The sequence below is a fragment of the Lithobates pipiens genome, unplaced genomic scaffold (genome assembly GCF_037356315.1).
Source record: "Lithobates pipiens isolate NorthernLeopardFrog02 unplaced genomic scaffold, aLitPip1_a1.2 Scaffold_3, whole genome shotgun sequence".
Classification (NCBI taxonomy): domain Eukaryota; kingdom Metazoa; phylum Chordata; class Amphibia; order Anura; family Ranidae; genus Lithobates; species Lithobates pipiens.
This window is the reverse complement of record NW_027507790.1, coordinates 5500965-5518001: the sequence shown is the minus strand read 5'-3', so window position 1 is coordinate 5518001 and position 17037 is coordinate 5500965. Positions and strand designations below refer to the sequence as shown.

The 17037-nt window shown below is 43.3% G+C and overlaps 1 protein-coding gene across 1 annotated transcript in view; it reads right to left on the bottom strand.

The window, feature by feature from the left end:
• Positions 1–17037, bottom strand: part of P2RX2 (purinergic receptor P2X 2) — a 71800-nt gene that overhangs the window by 31133 nt on the left and 23630 nt on the right. Inside the window, exon 7 of the mRNA XM_077461190.1 lies at positions 16134–16266. Coding sequence (XP_077317316.1) covers positions 16134–16266 — 133 coding nt within the window. The remainder of the gene's footprint in view (positions 1–16133; positions 16267–17037) is intronic.

Below are 17037 nucleotides of genomic sequence, written 5' to 3'. Positions count from 1 at the left end.
CCTGATGTAAGGTGGGAATTACTCTGGGAACTCTGTAAGTAGAGAGACTCTAGGGACCCTAATGTGAGGTGAGGCGGGACTCAGGAGACTCTGATATAAGGGTGGAGACTCTAGCAACCTTGCTTTGGGGGTGGGAACTATGGGAGTCCTGATGTAAGTGTGGGACTTTGGGGACCCCAATGTAAGGGGGGGCTTTTCAGACCCTTATGTAAGGAGGAGGGGACTCTGGAAACCTGATATAACTACCTGATATAACTAGGGAAACCCTGGGAACCCTCCTTTGAGAGAATGACTCTAGGGACCTTGATGTAAAAAGGGGGGTTCTGGGGACCCTGATATAAAGTGGATGGCTCTGGGGACCCTAATGTAAGGGGGGGGGGTGACACTGGGGACCTTGTTGTAAGGAGAGGCTCATCCTGGTGCTGCACACTACAACCCCTGGCAAAAAAAATATGTAATCAGCACTCTTGGAAAATGTTCATTCAATTGTTTAACCACTTAACAACCGCCCTATAGCCGAATGACGGCTACAGGGCGGTTTCTTATCTCTGGGAGGCCGTCATATGACGTCCTCCCAGAATTCCGCTCTCGCGCACCCCCTGGGGCGTGCACTCGAGAGCATCCGTGACCGCCGGGTCATAGCGGCCCTTTACCACGTGATCGCTCCGTCAAATGACGGAGTGATCACTTGTAAACAAACCGGCGTCATGTTAGGATGCCGGTTCCTCCCTCCCCCTCTCTGTACCGATCGGAACAGCGGAGGGGGAAGAGATCGGTGTCAGCAGCGATGTGGGCTGCATCTGCAGTGCCCACATCGCTGCTCACCGAAAATTAACCCCTCAATTCCCTGCCAATACTCTGCAATACCCTGCCATTACTCTGCATTACTCTGCATTACTCTGCAATACCCTGCATTACTCTGCAATACTCTGCATTACTCTGCATTACTCTGCAATACTCTGCATTACTCTGCAATACCCTGCAATACCCTGCAATACTCTGCATTACCCTGCAATACTCTGCATTACCCTGCAATACCCTGCAATACTCTGCAATACTCTGCATTACCCTGCAATACTCTGCAATACTCTGCAACACTCTGCAACACTCTACAATACCCTGCAACACTCTGCAATACCCTGCAACGCTCTGCAATGCTCTGCAACACCCGCCAATACCCTGCAACACTCTGCAATGCTCTGCAACACCCGCCAATACCCTGCAACTCTCTGCAATGCTCTACAACACTCTGCAATGCTCTGCAACACCCACCAATACCCTGCAACACTCTGCAATGCTCTGCAACACCCGCCAATACCCTTCAACACTCTGCAATGCTCTGCAACACCCGCCAATATCCTGCAATGCTCTGCAACGCAATACTCTGCAATGCCATACTCTGAGATACCCAGCCATACTCTGAGATACCCAGCCATACCCAGCCATAGTCGGTGATACCCTGCAATACCCAGCCATAGACACCCCCCCCCCCGCCGCCGCCCTCCGGTGCTTCTACCGACTCACCAATACGATCAAATCCAGAATCTTTTTATAAATTTTTTTCAGGCTTCCCAGCTTAGAGGTGAGATGCGGGGTCTTATTGACCCCATATCTCACTGTAAAGAGGACCTGTCATGCCATATTCCTATTACAAGGGATGTTTACATTCCTTGTAATAGGAATAAAAGTGATCAAAAAATGTATTTTTGGGGAAAAAAATGTCAAACTAAAATAAATAAAGTAAAATGAACAATAAAATGTATTTATTAAAATATTTTTTTTTAAAAGCGCCCCTGTCCCCATGTGCTCGCATGCAGAAGCGAACGCAACGCGAACGCATACGTAAGTCCCGCCCACACATGAAAACGGTGTTCAAACCACACATGTGAGGTATCGCTGCGAACGTTAGAGCGAGAGCAATAATTCTAGCCCTAGACCTCCTCTGTAACTCAAAACATATAACCAGTAAAAACAATTAAATCGTCGCCTATGGGGATTTTTAAGTAGCGACGTTTGGCGCCATTCCACGAGCCTGTGCAATTTTGAAGAGTGACATGTTAGGTATCTATTTACTCGATGTAACTTCATCTTTCACATTATGCAAAAATTGGGCTAACTTTACTGTGTTTTTTTTTTAAGCACAAAACTATTTTTTTTCCAAAAAAAAGCATTTGAAAAATTGCTGCGCAAATACCGTGCGAGATAAAAAGTTGCAACGACCACCATTGTATTCTCCAGGGTCTTTGCTAAAAAAACATATATAATGTTTTGGTATTCTGATGGCGCTCCCTGCATGTTGGGCCTCTGTATGTGGCCACATTGTGTAAAAGTCTCACACGTGGTATCGCCGTACTCGGGAGTAATAGCAGAATGTGTTTTGGGGTGTAATTTGTGGTATGCATATGCTGTGTGAGAAATAAACTGATAATATGACAATTTTGGGAAAAAAAAAAAAAGTCAAAAAAATCTTGATTTTGCAAAGAATTGTGGGAAAAAATGACAACTTCAAAAAACTCATCATGCCTCTTACTAAATACCTTGGAATGTCTTCTTTCCAAAAAGGGGTCATTTGGGGGGTATTTGTACTTTTCTGGCATGTTAGGGTCTCAAGAATTGAAATAGGCCGTCAGTACTTCAGGTGTGATCAATTTTCAGATATTGGCACCATAGCTTGTGGACTCTATAACTTTCACAAAGACCAAATAATATCCACCAATTTGTACTTATTTTTACCAAAGATATGTAGTGGTATAAATTTTGGCCAAAATTTATGAAGAAAAAATTACTAATCTGCTAAATTTTATAACGGAAACAAAGAAAAATTAATTTTTTTACTGAATTTTCTGTATTTTTTCTTTTATAGCACAAAAAATAAAAAACCGAGCGGTGATTAAATACCACCAAAAGAAAGCTCCATTTGTGTGAAAAAAAAGGACAAAAATTTCATATAGGTCCAGTGTTGCATGACTGAGTAATTGTCATTCAAAATGTGAAAGCACCGAAAGCTGAAAATTGGTCTGGTTATTAAGGGTGTTTAAGTGCCCAGTGGTCAAGTGGTTAATTGTGTAAAAAACAAAACGAAATTACAGACATGCCTCAAAACTATTTTCATTTAATATTCCAACCTTCTGGCGTTAAGAAACACTTAAAAAAATAAAAAAAATATAGAAAACTGTGGTCAGTTGCAACTGTTTTTGCAGATCAAGAAGAGGAAAATAATATGGAATCACCATGTACTTTGCAGTACTAAAACAAACATCTGCATCAGATTACATCCTGAAAAATTATGTCCAGATTACCAAACATCCTTTCAATTGATGGCAAAATGTATCCTCTGCGTCACTTTCAACTGATCCCTGAACTCTGCCTCACTTACTGCTGACCCCTGCCCTCCACCCTGCTGACCCCTACAATGCCCTTCTGATCCCTGCCCTCTGAACACTGCCCTGCAAACTAATAGCCTCTGTACACTGCCCTGCAAACTAATAGCTTCCGTACACTGCCCTGCAAACTGCTGACCTTATCCTTTGCCCTGTTTAACCCCTGTACACTACCCTGCTAACCTCCCATCCTTTGCCCCCCTGACATTTTTTACTGCACCCCCACATCAGACAGGCTATATCCGGCCCTGAGTTAAGCAGGTAGGTAGGTCATCCAAGGGACAACCCCCCCCCAACACGCTTTTGTCATCACCATCTTTTCGTGCATTGGTAGTGCGGAAGAGCTTAGTTCCTTTCAACACTAGGCACAGACTCTTTGCCAGGGGTACACCTTTTTGGGCAACTCCTCTCAAAGAAACCCAAATGTTGAAGGGCAAGGAGGCTGTTGTTAACATAGCTGGGGACCTTATCTTGGAAACAGGGCTGCCATTAGGGAGGTACAGCTGATACAACTGTAAGGGGCTCTAGGGCCTGAGGGCCTGCCCGGGCCAGCTTCTGCTGCTCTCCATGTCATTGAGTTCAGACATCAAGCTCTTTATTGCTACCTCTGGCTACTATGTGCATGTGCACCCCTCATGTGAGCTGCCTGTACTGCGCTGCTCTGTGTCGGCAACATGTCAGCTTTGTGAAAACGAGCTGGGACTAGGTAGGAAGATTTCCTTCACAAGTAGGGACTGTGAAGGAAAGGAAGGGGGCTGTTTGTGTACAGGGAGGGGCCAGAGGTTTGTGTGTTTACAGATTTGTCTATGTGTGGGGCTGACATATTTATACAAGAGTGAGGGGGCTGGCATTAATACAGGATTGACGTTGGGGGGGCTGAGTGCATACAGGTGAACTGGCTGGTGTGTGGATTCGGTGGGATGGCCCGTGGGCAAGCCCTGGAGAATGTTGGTGGTCGGGGGAAGCCCAGGCCTAAAGCTGTGTAAGGGGCCCAAAAATTTGTGATGACTGCCCTGCTTGGGAATATCAGTGTGCATGCCTGATGTAGCAGGTTAGTAGTGACAGGAGCAAGGATGAGGGGGGAAAGGTTCTGCACTATGTGACATTTGCTAGCTGGGCACTGTGTATGAACAGAAATGCAAACTTTTATTCATGTATAAGTATACAATATAGAAAGCCCACATCAAGAAACTTCCTTTAGCAATTAGCACCCAGATAAAGAAAATGTAAAATACAAATTAACTTAAACACTTATGGCCATATCCAACTAGCAAAATATATTTTGCTTGCTTAAATATGGAACTGGGCCCAAACATTTATCAAGAACTGCAAGTACATATATGGAGAAATGTACTAATTAAAGCAGGAGTCTCAAACTGGCGGCCCTCCAGCTGTTGCAAAACTACAAGTTCCATGAGGCATTGCAAGGCTGACAGTTAAGAGCATGACTCCCAAAGGCAGAGGCATGATGGGACTTGTAGTTTTGCAACAGCTGGAGGGCCACCAGTTTGAGACCCCTGAATTAAAGCCATATTGTTATAGTTACAAGTAGTTGGTCACATTCAACTGGAATTGTTCTTTAATGTTGAAGTTGTTTTGTAGCTGTAGCTAAGCCACTTTCTCTATTCTAATGAGTATTAGGAAAATATTCCAGCATTTATATCCCCAAAGGTAGCATTGACACCTAATCCATTGTGATGGAATGTCCAGTACCCAGCCTAGGTGCCTCTGTTAAGATAACACTTCCTCCAGTCTGGAACAAGGTATTATAGCTGAATACTGCACCCAAGATACTAGACCACACTAATGTGCATACTGGAACTCAAACTAACTTTATTGTAAATTCAGACAGAATATATACCATGCAAGATCAGATAAGCGTTTGATCACATACTGTAACCTAACAATACTAACTGTAAACAGGAATATAATTAACATAGTTAAGGAACAGCCAACATACACATAATGCTAATCCACATCTAGCAACTAATAGCTGACAGTGATATAATTAACATGAACTAATTAACAATTAGTCACTTAAACAAACCTAGATACCTAGACCATTCAGCACCCAGCCCACAACCCTGATGAGTACCCGCTATGTATGTAAATTTAGTTTTTGCCCGAAACTGTAGTTAAGTTTTGGGGTTAATTGTGCAAAATTATGTTTTGGCATCAGTTTGGATGGCCTGTATCAAGGTTCTGCCTGGTCATAGGTGGGGCTTGCATCTGTGAGAGGCATTAGAACGCAGTCTGGTTGGATGCATTGGGTACGCATTGGGTACTAATCTTACTAATCTTTCTCTCTGAGCCAATCAGTGGGCGTGTTGATTCCGCTGTGTATTCCGGGAGAGGGTACTTAAGGTGCTGAAATCACGTGATTCTGGGTTCTGGTCCAGAAGTTTTTGCTGACTCCATGGTCCTGGTCCTCCTGACCAGCCCCCAGGGGCCCTCATGGCCTCGGGTGCGGATCCAACCATTTCCGAGTCTCGGAACTGGCTAGTCCGAGGCACAGTAACTGGAAGGAGGATTCTAAGGTGTTCCGGTGCTGTCTCGGGTTTTGGAAGGCCCAGCAACTCGACAAGCAACCAGGGGAGGACTCTTCAGTAAGAGGGCCACGCACGAGGCTGGCTGCTCGGTAAGAGCCTGGAAGCTGAGCTATTAAGGACATTAATTGAATCTGCATTTCTTATGGTATAGCCGGACCGGCTGCAAGATTCTGGTACAGTAAGAAAGTTCCTACCTCTATCCTTCCGTTTGCAACTAAGTTTTCAACTAAGTCTGTGGCAGAGACTTTGCTAAGCTAAAATTACTCGCTGGCTGCTAGTATCTATAAACAAGGATCTATCTAAGGCCGCGTACACACGCGGGGACTGTTCGCCCAACTTTGTCCGTCAAACAGTTTCAGCAAACAGTCCGCTCAAAATTAGCATGGACGGACATGGCCACACACGACGAACGAACAGTTTGCTGAAACCGTGCGCGATGACGTGTACAGCACGTACGACGGGACTAGAAAACGACGTCCTATACACTGCAATGCAAACTTCGGCGTGTAAATCCTTTCTGAGCATGCGCGGAACTTAGTTTGACACACGAGGGGACTGTTCGCTGAAACAAAGTTTCAGCGGACAGTTTTTCGGAATTTCCGAAAAACCTTGTTTAGCGGACTGTTTGCTGAAACTGTCCGCAGAAAGCCCACACACGAGCGGACTGTCCGCTGAAACACTGTTCAGCGGACAAAGTTGGGCGAACAGTCCCCGCGTGTGTACGCGGCCTGACAGTTAAAGAATCCAGTTGTGAGTGGCTATTCCCTGGATTATGTAAAGAGAGACTTTTATTGAAGTCAGCAGTTCCAAAGTACCTGAGCTATACTTCATCTTTATACCCTCTATTCCCAACTGAGAGACTGAGTTCTGTTTAACTGTTTTATGCAAATAAAAACCCTAAATAGGAATTCAAGCGTGGTCTCCGCAGCTACTGGGCCATCAACCCTGGGAACCCCTAGACAAGAACGACGAGTTATGAGCTGGAGGAGGTAATTGGTAAGCCCAGAAAATTTAAGTTCCTCCTTCGGGGGTCAGTGCTACACCTGGATATAAAAAAGTACATTACACATTATCATAAGCATAAACACATTATCATAAGTATAAACACATAACCATCCCATCGTTCGATAAAATTATAAAGTGGACACAATATTAATCACCTCTCCAAGAAATAAGCAGACAGACAGAAACAATAGGTAACTCAATTAACCACTTCAATACAGGGCACTTATACTCCTTCCTGCCCAGACCAATTTTCAGCTTTCAGTGCTGTCACACTTTGAATGACAATTGCGCGGTCATGCTACACTGTACCCAAACTAAATATGTATAATTTTGTTCCCACAAATAGAGCTTTCTTTTGGTGGTATTTGATCACCTCTGGGATTTTTATTTTCTGCTAAACAAATAAAAAAAGACAGAAAATTGGAAAAAAATATGTTGTTTTTTTTTTTTGTTTCTGTTACAAAACTTTGTAAATAAGTATGTTTTCTCCTTCACTGATGGGCACTTGAGGCACAATGATGAGGTGGCACCAATGAGATGGCACTGATGAGGTGGCACTGATGATGGACACTAATATGGGGCACTGATATGCAGCACTGATGGGTACACATAGATGGCACTGATGGGAACTGAAAGGCAGCACAGGTGGACACTGATAGGTGGCACAGATGGGCACTGATAGGTGGCATGGATGGGCACTGATAGGTGGCACTGATGTACACTAATTTATGGTACGGATGGATGCCAATCAGTGCCAAACGATAATGCCTGCCAATCAGTGATGCGTATTGTGGGAACTGATTGGCATCCATTGTGGGCACTAATTGGCATCCCTGGTGGTCTAGGGTGGCATACCTGGTGGCAACATGCCTGGTGGTCCTAGTGGCGTCCTTGGTGGTCCAGTGTGGACATCCTCGGGGGGCTGCGCTGATAATAAATCAGCACAGACCCCCCTGTCAGAGCAGCTGATTGGCTCTCCTCTAGTCTCGAGAGAGGAAAAGCCGATCAACGGTTCTTCCCGTTTACACTGTGATCAGCCATGATTGGACATGGCTGATCACATGGTAAAGAGTCTCCATCAGAGATTCATTATCTAGATCGGTGTTGCAGTGTGTCAGACTGACACACTGCAACAACGATCGCTGCGATGTGCTCCCCCTGGGGCTTGACATCCTGGCGACGTCAGGATATTGAAACCCCTTTGCCGCTGTCATTTTGCTATATGGCGGGCGGCAAGTGGTTAACAATGGGAATGCATACCTAGGAGGCACACAATGGGAGAGACATATTTAACAATAAACATGTAACACTATAATAAACAGACTATAACAGGAGATCCCAGCTCAACTCAGACTTTCTGGCAACAGGATTCAAGAAGACACCCAGGGCTGTCTAAATCTCATTTACCTGCTTCCTTTTCACGTACATCTGCTCACTGAGGGCAGTGGTAATGGCATTGATCATTATGGCTTCCTTGACTGTTAAATGTAATAATATTCTCTTGCATTATATAGCAGGACATCTTCCTAAATACTTGTAGCTCCCTCAAATGCAGTCCCCCCCAAAAGCCCCTGTCCTGGTTGGGTCTGTCACATCCACCTAACATAAAAAGGAAGATGGCCAAAAACAGAATGGGAGGTGTGAAGATTGTGGAACCCTGTTCTAGTTACATAATCATATCCCTGGCATCAGAAATAGGTTTCCACCCTTCACAGGTGTTATTCATTGATATACGTGGCTAAAGGAGTGAGTTGCTGTCAAAATTCTGGGGTAGAGATGTTAAAACTGCATTTTATGTGAAAGACAAATGGTTTAGAAGGCCCCAACCCCTGCTTAAAGCAGTATTAAATCCAAAAGCAAACATTTATTATATTGCAGCTTACCAATTCTTAGATATGATGGCTGTATTAGTTTCCTTTTTTTAGGCTCTTTCTTCTATTTTCATCTGAAGAAGAAAAAAAGAAAACTAATGCAGCCACTACTAATAATACTACTCTAATAATTGGTAAGTTTCTATATATTACACTTTTGGTTTTAGGTTTAATACTTCTTTAAAGATGGTTTATCCAAATTGATGTACTGTAGATGGCATTTTGTATGCGTTTTGCAGTTGTCCTTCCCGTGTGAAATGTGCACCTTAACGTCCTAAAAAATATGTCCCTTTTCCTAAGGCCCCTTTCACACTGGGGCTGTGCGGGCATCGGCGGTAAAGCGCCGCTATTTTTAGCGGCGCTTTACCGTCGTTTTATCGGCGGTCTGCAGCCCCTACCGGGGCGGTTTTAACCCCTGCTAGTGGCCGAAAAAGGGTTAAAACCGCGCTGCCCCATTGATTTCAATGGGTAGGAGCGGTTTAGGAGCGGTGAATACACTGCTCCTTTCACCGCTCCAAAGATGCGGCTAGCAGGACTTTTTTCACCATCCTGCTAGCGCACCGCTCCAGTGTGAAAGCCCTCCGCTACACAGGCACTATCTTTAGCGCTGTAGCGCCTGAAAACCACCCCAGTGTGAAGGGGCCTTAAGGTGTAGGAAAACTGTTGATGCTTGTCCTCCTATGTTGGGTCACTTGTTTATGGAGAAGTTGTTTTGTCTCCCCAATGTACAGCTCTTTGCATTCCTCACTACACTGAACTATGTATACCAAATTATTTTGATTATGTTGGAGTGTTGGGCATTTGGATGTACAAGCTTTTGTCTCTGTGTATTGATGGGCTTGATAGACACAGGAATGCGATGGTTGATAAATTTGAAAAAAATATAGGTGCCTTGGCTCGATACACCAGGTCTTAGTTCTCTACACTTAGTAATCAGCAGAATTCTTTAACTAGCCGTTTTCATTTGTGTCAGTGCTTGAATGACCTGGATAAATGCTCCTCTTCATAGATTGTGAACGGTGGCACTTGCTCAGAAGGCTTGGCATTCTGTTACCCATCATGGCAATTTGTGTCTGTACCATGGAATGGTGTAAACGGTGTGCTTTTCGATACTGTTTTGACATTGATTGCATATACATAATGGTTCCTCTGGAACTGTAATTGGTTTGTCCTTATTAACCACTTCAGCCCCGGACCAATAAACACCTTAAGGACCAGAGGTCTTTTTCCAATTTCGCACTGCGCTGCTTTAACTGGTAATTGCGCGGTCATGCAATATTGCACCCAAACGAAATTTGCGTCCTTTTCTTCCCACAAATAGAGCTTTCTTTTGATGGTATTTGATTGCCTCTGCGATTTTTTGCGATATAAATGGAAAAAGAGCGAAAATTTTGAAAAAAAAAGATATTTTCTTCTTTTTGTTATAAGAAAAATCGAATAAACTAAATTTTAGTCATACATTGAGGGCAAAATTTATTCAGCCACATGTCTTTAGTAAAAAAAAATGTCAATAAGCGTATATTTTTTGGTTTGCGCAAAAGTTATAGCGTCTACAAACTAGAGTACATTTTATGGAATTTACACAGCTTTTAATTTATGACTGCCTCTCATTTCTTGAGGTGCTAAAATGGCTAAAATGGCAGGGCAGTACAAACCCCCCCCCCCAAATGACCCCATTTTGGAAAGTAGACACCCCAAGTAAATTGCTGATGGGTATGTTGAGCCCATTGAATATTTATTTTTTTTGTCCTAAGGGATTGAATAATGACAAAAAAAAAAAAATTTACAAAAAGTTGTCACTAAATGATATATTGCTCACACATGCCATGGGCATATGTGAAATGACACCCCAAAATACATTCTGCTGCTTCTCCTGAGTACAGGGATACCACATGTGTGGGACTTTTTGGGAGCTTAGCCGCGTACGGGACCCCGAAATCCAAGCACCGCCTTCAGGATTTCTAAGGGCATACATTTTTTTCTTTTACTCCTCACTACCTATCACAGTTTCGAAGGCCATAAAATGCCAAAATAGCACAAAACCCCCCAAAATGACCCCATTTTGGAAAGTAGACACCCCAAGCTATTTACTGAGAGGCATGTTGAGTCCATGGAATATTTTTTTTTTGTCCCAAGGGATTGAATAATGACAAAAAATAAAAAAATAAATTTTTTTTACAAAAAGTTGTCACTAAATGATATATTGCTCACACATGCCATGGTTATATGTGGAATTGCACCCCAAAATATATTCCGCTACTTCTCCCGAGTATGGGGATACCACATGTGTGGGACTTTTTGGGAGTCTAGTCGTGCACGGCACCCCGAAAACCAATCACCACCTTCAGGATTTCTAAGGGTGTAAATTTTTGATTTTACTCCTCACTACCTATCACAGTTTCGAAGGCCATAAAATGCCAAAATAGCACAAAACCCCCCAAAATGACCCCATTTTGGAAAGTAGACACCCCAAGCTATTTACTGAGAGGCATGTTGAGTCCATGGAATATTTTATATTTTGACACAAGTTGCGGGAATATTACAAACTTTTTTTTTTTTGCACAAAGTTGTCACTAAATGATATATTGCTCACACATGCTATGGGCATAAGTCAAATTACACCCCAAAATAAATTCTGCTGCTTCTCCCGAGTACGGGGATACCACATGTGGGGGACTTTTTGGGAGCCTAGCCACGTACGGGCCCCCGAAAACCAAGCACTGCCTTCCGGATTTAAATATAAAATGCTACCAAAAAACCTGTTAGCGATGGCAGGGATCAGGCCTCACTCTGCGATCGCTGCAGTTATGTGTTTAGTGTTTTGTAAGTGACAGTGATCGATCGATACTGCACTTGGGTGGGCTGGGCAGAGGGGCAAAACGCAGGTGCTAGCAGGTATCTGGGCTGATCCCGCTAACAATGCGTTTTTTTGGAACCCTAAACTGCTGGGGACGCTAGTATAAATCTGATCAGATCAGATATTGATCTGTTCAGATTCTATACCACTACGGGAGGTTTACGCTTTGCGCGTGGGTGTTAGCTGTACTGGCACTAACCTAGCGCTGCCTGGGGCGACGCAGACCCTGACCCTAAAACCTAATTGATATCACCCACCAGGTGATCAGGGGGTTAAACCTTTATTGGGTAATAAATGGTGGGTGCCCTGATGCTATAAAAAACAAACTAACCAGAGTCACCCGTAACACTTATACGGTGATCAGTGGTGAAAGGGTTAACTAGGGGCAATCAGGGGGTTCAAATTTTTATTAGGTAGTATATGGGGGTCCCTGGCGCTATATAAAAACCTGACGGGGAACCTAAATAACTAACTGGCTAACCAGCGTCACCAGTAACACTTATACTGTGATCGCTGGTGAAAGGGTTAACTAGGGGCAATTGGGTAGTATATGGGGGTACCTAGCGCTATAAAAACCTGGCGGTGAACCTAAAAAAATAACTAGCTACCTAGCGACAGTAGTGACACTAATGCAGCGATCAGAAAAATGATCGCTTAGTGACACTGGCAAAAGGGGGTGAAAGGGTTAACTAGCGGCAATCAGGGGGTTAAAACCATAATTGGGTAGTATATCGGGGTACCTAGCGCTATAAAAACCTGGCGGTGAACCTAAAAAAATAACTAGCTACCTAGCAACACTAGCGACACTAATGCAGCGATCAGAAAAATGATCGCTTAGTGACACTGGCAAAAGGGGGTGAAAGGGTTAACTAGCAGCAATCAGGGGGTTAAAACCATTATTGGGTAGTATATCGGGGTACCTAGCGCTATAAAAACCTGGCGGTGAACCTAAAAAAATAACTAGCTACCTAGTGACAGTAGCGACACTGATGCAGCGATCAGAAAAATGATCGCTTAGTGACACTGGCAAAAGGGGGTGAAAGGGTTAACTAGCGTCAATCAGGGGGTTAAAACCATTATTGGGTAGTATATCGGGGTACCTAGCGCTATAAAAACCTGGCGGTGAACCTAAAAAAATAACTAGCTACCTAGCGACAGTAGCGACACTAATGCAGCGATCAGAAAAACGATCGCTTAGTGACACTGGCAAAAGGGGGTGAAAGGGTTAACTAGCGGCAATCGGGGGTTAAAACCATTATTGGGTAGTATATCGGGGTACCTAGCGATATAAAAACCTGGCGGTGAACCTAAAAAAATAACTAGCTACCTAGCGACACATGCAGCGATCAGAAAAATGATCGCTTAGTGACACTGGCAAAAGGGGGTGAAAGGGTTAACTCTAGGGGCAATCAGGGGGTTAAATCTTTATTGGGGGGTGATAGGGGGCTACCCTGGACCTAACACTAACTGTCCTGACAGTTTTTACTGTCACAACTGACACTGAATGCAGTGATCAGTAAAGAAATGATCAATGCAATCAGTGACACTGTGACTGGGGGGGGGATCGGGGGGCGATCGGGGGGGGGATCGGGGGGGGGATCGGGGGGGGGTTTGTGTGCCTGTGTGTACCTACATGTCAGTGTAGTGTTGGTGCACACTTACTCTGTGTCTTCTCCTCGTAGTCCGGTCAAAAAGACCGCCCCGAGGAGAATGACATCACTTCCTCCTTCCTGTGTAAACAATACACAGTGGGAGGAAGCTTCTCATTGGCCAGGAGCGATCCAGAGGGGGTGGCCGAAAACCAACGGCCATCCCCTCATCACGGAACGCTCCTGGAGCGAACCGGACCGTCGTATCCAGCGGGAGGGGGTCCGATCGGACCCCCCACCCGCTGGAAGGCAGGCACGTACATGTACGTGCTTGTGCCTGCCTGTGCCATTGTGTTGACGTACATTGGCAATACGGCGGTCCTTAAGTGGTTAAACACCTTCTTTGACTAAAAAAAATCTTCATGTTAAAGGGGTGGGCCAGTGAAAAAATAAATAAAATTAAAAGTCAGCAGCTACAAACACTGTAGCTGCTGACTTTTAATAAGCACTTACCTTTCTAGGGTACCAGCGATGTCAGCCGACCCGTCCCTCAGCTCTAGGGGCCCGGCGTCGCCATTCAAAGTAAGGAAAACAGGCAGTGGAGCCTTGCAGCTTCACTGCCCGTTTCCTACTGCGCATGGCGAAGACGCGGAGCACTTTGTGAATGGGGCTCGCTGTGTTGTGAGACACACAGTTCCCACAACACAACGCGCACCATTCCTCAGAAGATAACGCGAGGAGGAGAAAACAGAAGATCACAGCGGAATAGGAAGAGGCAGATTAGGACGAACTGCCTAGCAACAGGCTTTATTTATTTTTTTTGTAGCCTTTTTATGCATTTTTTTTTTTTTAGGGTGGTTAGTTTGATTTTCGAATCAATAGTGAGGTCAAATTGACATTTGTTTTTGACCACAGTGATAAGAAGATTTGAAGGAACAGGATGGAAAGTTTTTCTTGATCAGACAAATTTCTAACAGAGAATGTGGTCTTTAAGTTAATTTACTCCAAAATCATATAATAAGGCTGGGTTCAGACCACATCACAGGCCGGTTCACAGCAGGGGGTCCGGTGTGTCTCTGATCACCATTTCAGGTTCGATTTCCGCCTGAATTTTTGGCTGAATTCGAGGGGAGCCGTCCCTGCCGGGAGAACACAGTGATTACTGCTAGGGGCTATAATAGCCCCTAGCAAATATCGCATGTAAAATCCAACAGGCTGGTTGTACCTGTGTTGTTTGATCAATTAATTTGGGTACAATCAGCCTGCCCATGCATGGTTCGAATCATGCCTGGTCCCTGCTGAATTGGCTGATATTTAAACTGTCTATAGCTTGCTTTAGAGATCAACAGCAGGTCTTTATCTAAATGTCATGTTAGTTGGAAATGAACATTAGCCACTTCTGGACCAAGCCTATTTTTGACATTTGTTGTTTAGCAATTAAAATCAGTATTTTTTGCTAGAAAATTACTTGGAGCCCACAAACATTATATATATATATATATATATATATATATATATATATATATATATATATATATATATATATATATTTATATATATTTAGCAAAGAATCTTTGCTAAAAGATAAAATGGCGGTCGTTGCAATATTTTATGTCACACGTTATTTGTGCAGTGGTCTTTAAAATGCTATTTTTTTGAAAAACATACACTTCACTGAATTAAAAAAAACTAAAGTAAAGTAAAGTTAGGCCAATTTTTTTGTATATTGTGAAAGATGATGTTATGCCGAGTAGAAAGATACCTAACATGCTCCGGTTACAAACTACAGTACTAAAAAAGCTCCATAGGCGACGCTTTAAAGAAATTTAACAGTTACCATTTTAGAGTTACAAAGGGGGTCTTTTGCTCTTGCTCTGACGATCACAGCAATACCTCATATGTGTGAATTGAAAACTGCTTACATTTGCGGGCACGACTTATGCAAGCGTTTTCTTTGGTGCGCAAGCAAGCAGGGACGGGGGCGCTTTACATTTTAATTTTTTTTCTTATTTATTTATTTCTTTATTTTTTACACTATCTCTTTAAAAAAAAATCTGATCACTTTTATTGCTGTCACAAGGAATGTAAACATCCCTTGTGACAGTAATAGGCAGTGACAGGTAGTCTATTTGGAGGGATCTGAGGTCTAAAAAACCCCAAATCCCCCCTTTGCACTTTAAAGTATTCAAAACGGCAAAATCGGCAGACGAGTATAATGGAAGTGACGTCCCTTTCGGGTCACTACATTGGAGACCCGATCAAAGCCAATTCGGTTTTGTTCAGGACTCCGGCCAGCCGACAGACGTGCCAGCTGGTCACTTGGGTCTCCTGGTGAGTCGGGAGACCCGGGCAGAGCAACAGAAGGTGACTGGCTGCTGAGCCGCATCTGTTGTTATCATCAGAAAGCTGACCGCCAGCTCTAAAAATAGCACCGGAGTGAAGCCTGCAGGCTTTACCTCGGTACAACCACTTCCTCCAAACAACGTACAGGTACGTCATTTTGTGTGAAGTGGTTAAGGCAAAACTTTTTTGTTTTAGTTTTGGACAGTGGAGATGGATTAGAACCCCCACATTTTGGGCTGTCCCCAGAAAATGAATAGAGGGGGACCTAGAGGTAATTTCCTTCATTTGCAGGAATTTCCTTTCACTTCCTGTTTGGTTATTAGACAGGAAGTGAAGGGAAATCTCTGCAATGGGACACAGAAGTTGTGCCTATAGTTCTACTTTAAGATGAAAAAAAAATTGTAATATAAAGTATATGCAAAAAAAAACTTTGTCATTATTTGGGGATTCATAATATATTATAAATACATGAATTGGGCATTAATTGCACATATTAATTTTGATATGGTACAAACGTGTTCTGTAAAATTATATCTGACCTTATATGCTATTTCAGTGAAATTTACACCAGCTTCCCCCACAATAAAACCCATGGTGAATATTGGACAGGAAGGAGAGTGCGTAGGGTGGTAAGTACAGTTCTTTAGAGCGTTGTTGCCTTCAATGTTTCCCCTGTAGGGAAGAAGAAAAGACGGCATGAGTGAGAAATTGCATAGTCCGACTAATAACACAACAAAATAGAACTGGATACCATAATGCTTATTAGTATTCAAGCTTTATGCTTCAACCATGTCTTTATTGTCCATTAAATTCCAACATTATCAAGATAGTTTATGTTTGTGTTTTTAGTCCATAAACTACGACATTTAAAAGACAATTAACATATTAGAAAATCTGTCACTGAAAACAGATGATTTGCTTTTTATGGTTGTCCTATACACTGTTAGATGCACAGTTAAAGCCTAACTCTGAACATAAATAAATACAATACCAATGACCCCCCGAGAACATATTAAATACAGTGAGTGTATGTTTTTTGTTTTGTTAATTATAAAGCTAAATACCTTCTTTGCCCAGTTCTGCTGTGTGGTCACATGTCCTCAATCTAAGAAATACAATGGGAGGGGCTGAGATTTACCCTCTGACTTATGCACGCTAGCAGAGGGAGGACAAGTGACCACACAGCAGCACTGGGGGCAAAGAAGGTATTTAGATTTATAATTAAAAAAATATATACACACTGTACTTAATATGTTTCTGAAACAGAGAGGGCAAAAAAATACAATAGATGTTACGGAGGCATGTAATATGACCACGCTATCGGGGATCAGCAGCGGAGATAAGTGTGGTCAGTATACACAGGGGGACATAGGAACAACGAAGTATTGCACAACACAGAAAGGGACAATTGATATGCCAAAAGAAATGTTCTATATCTCGTGC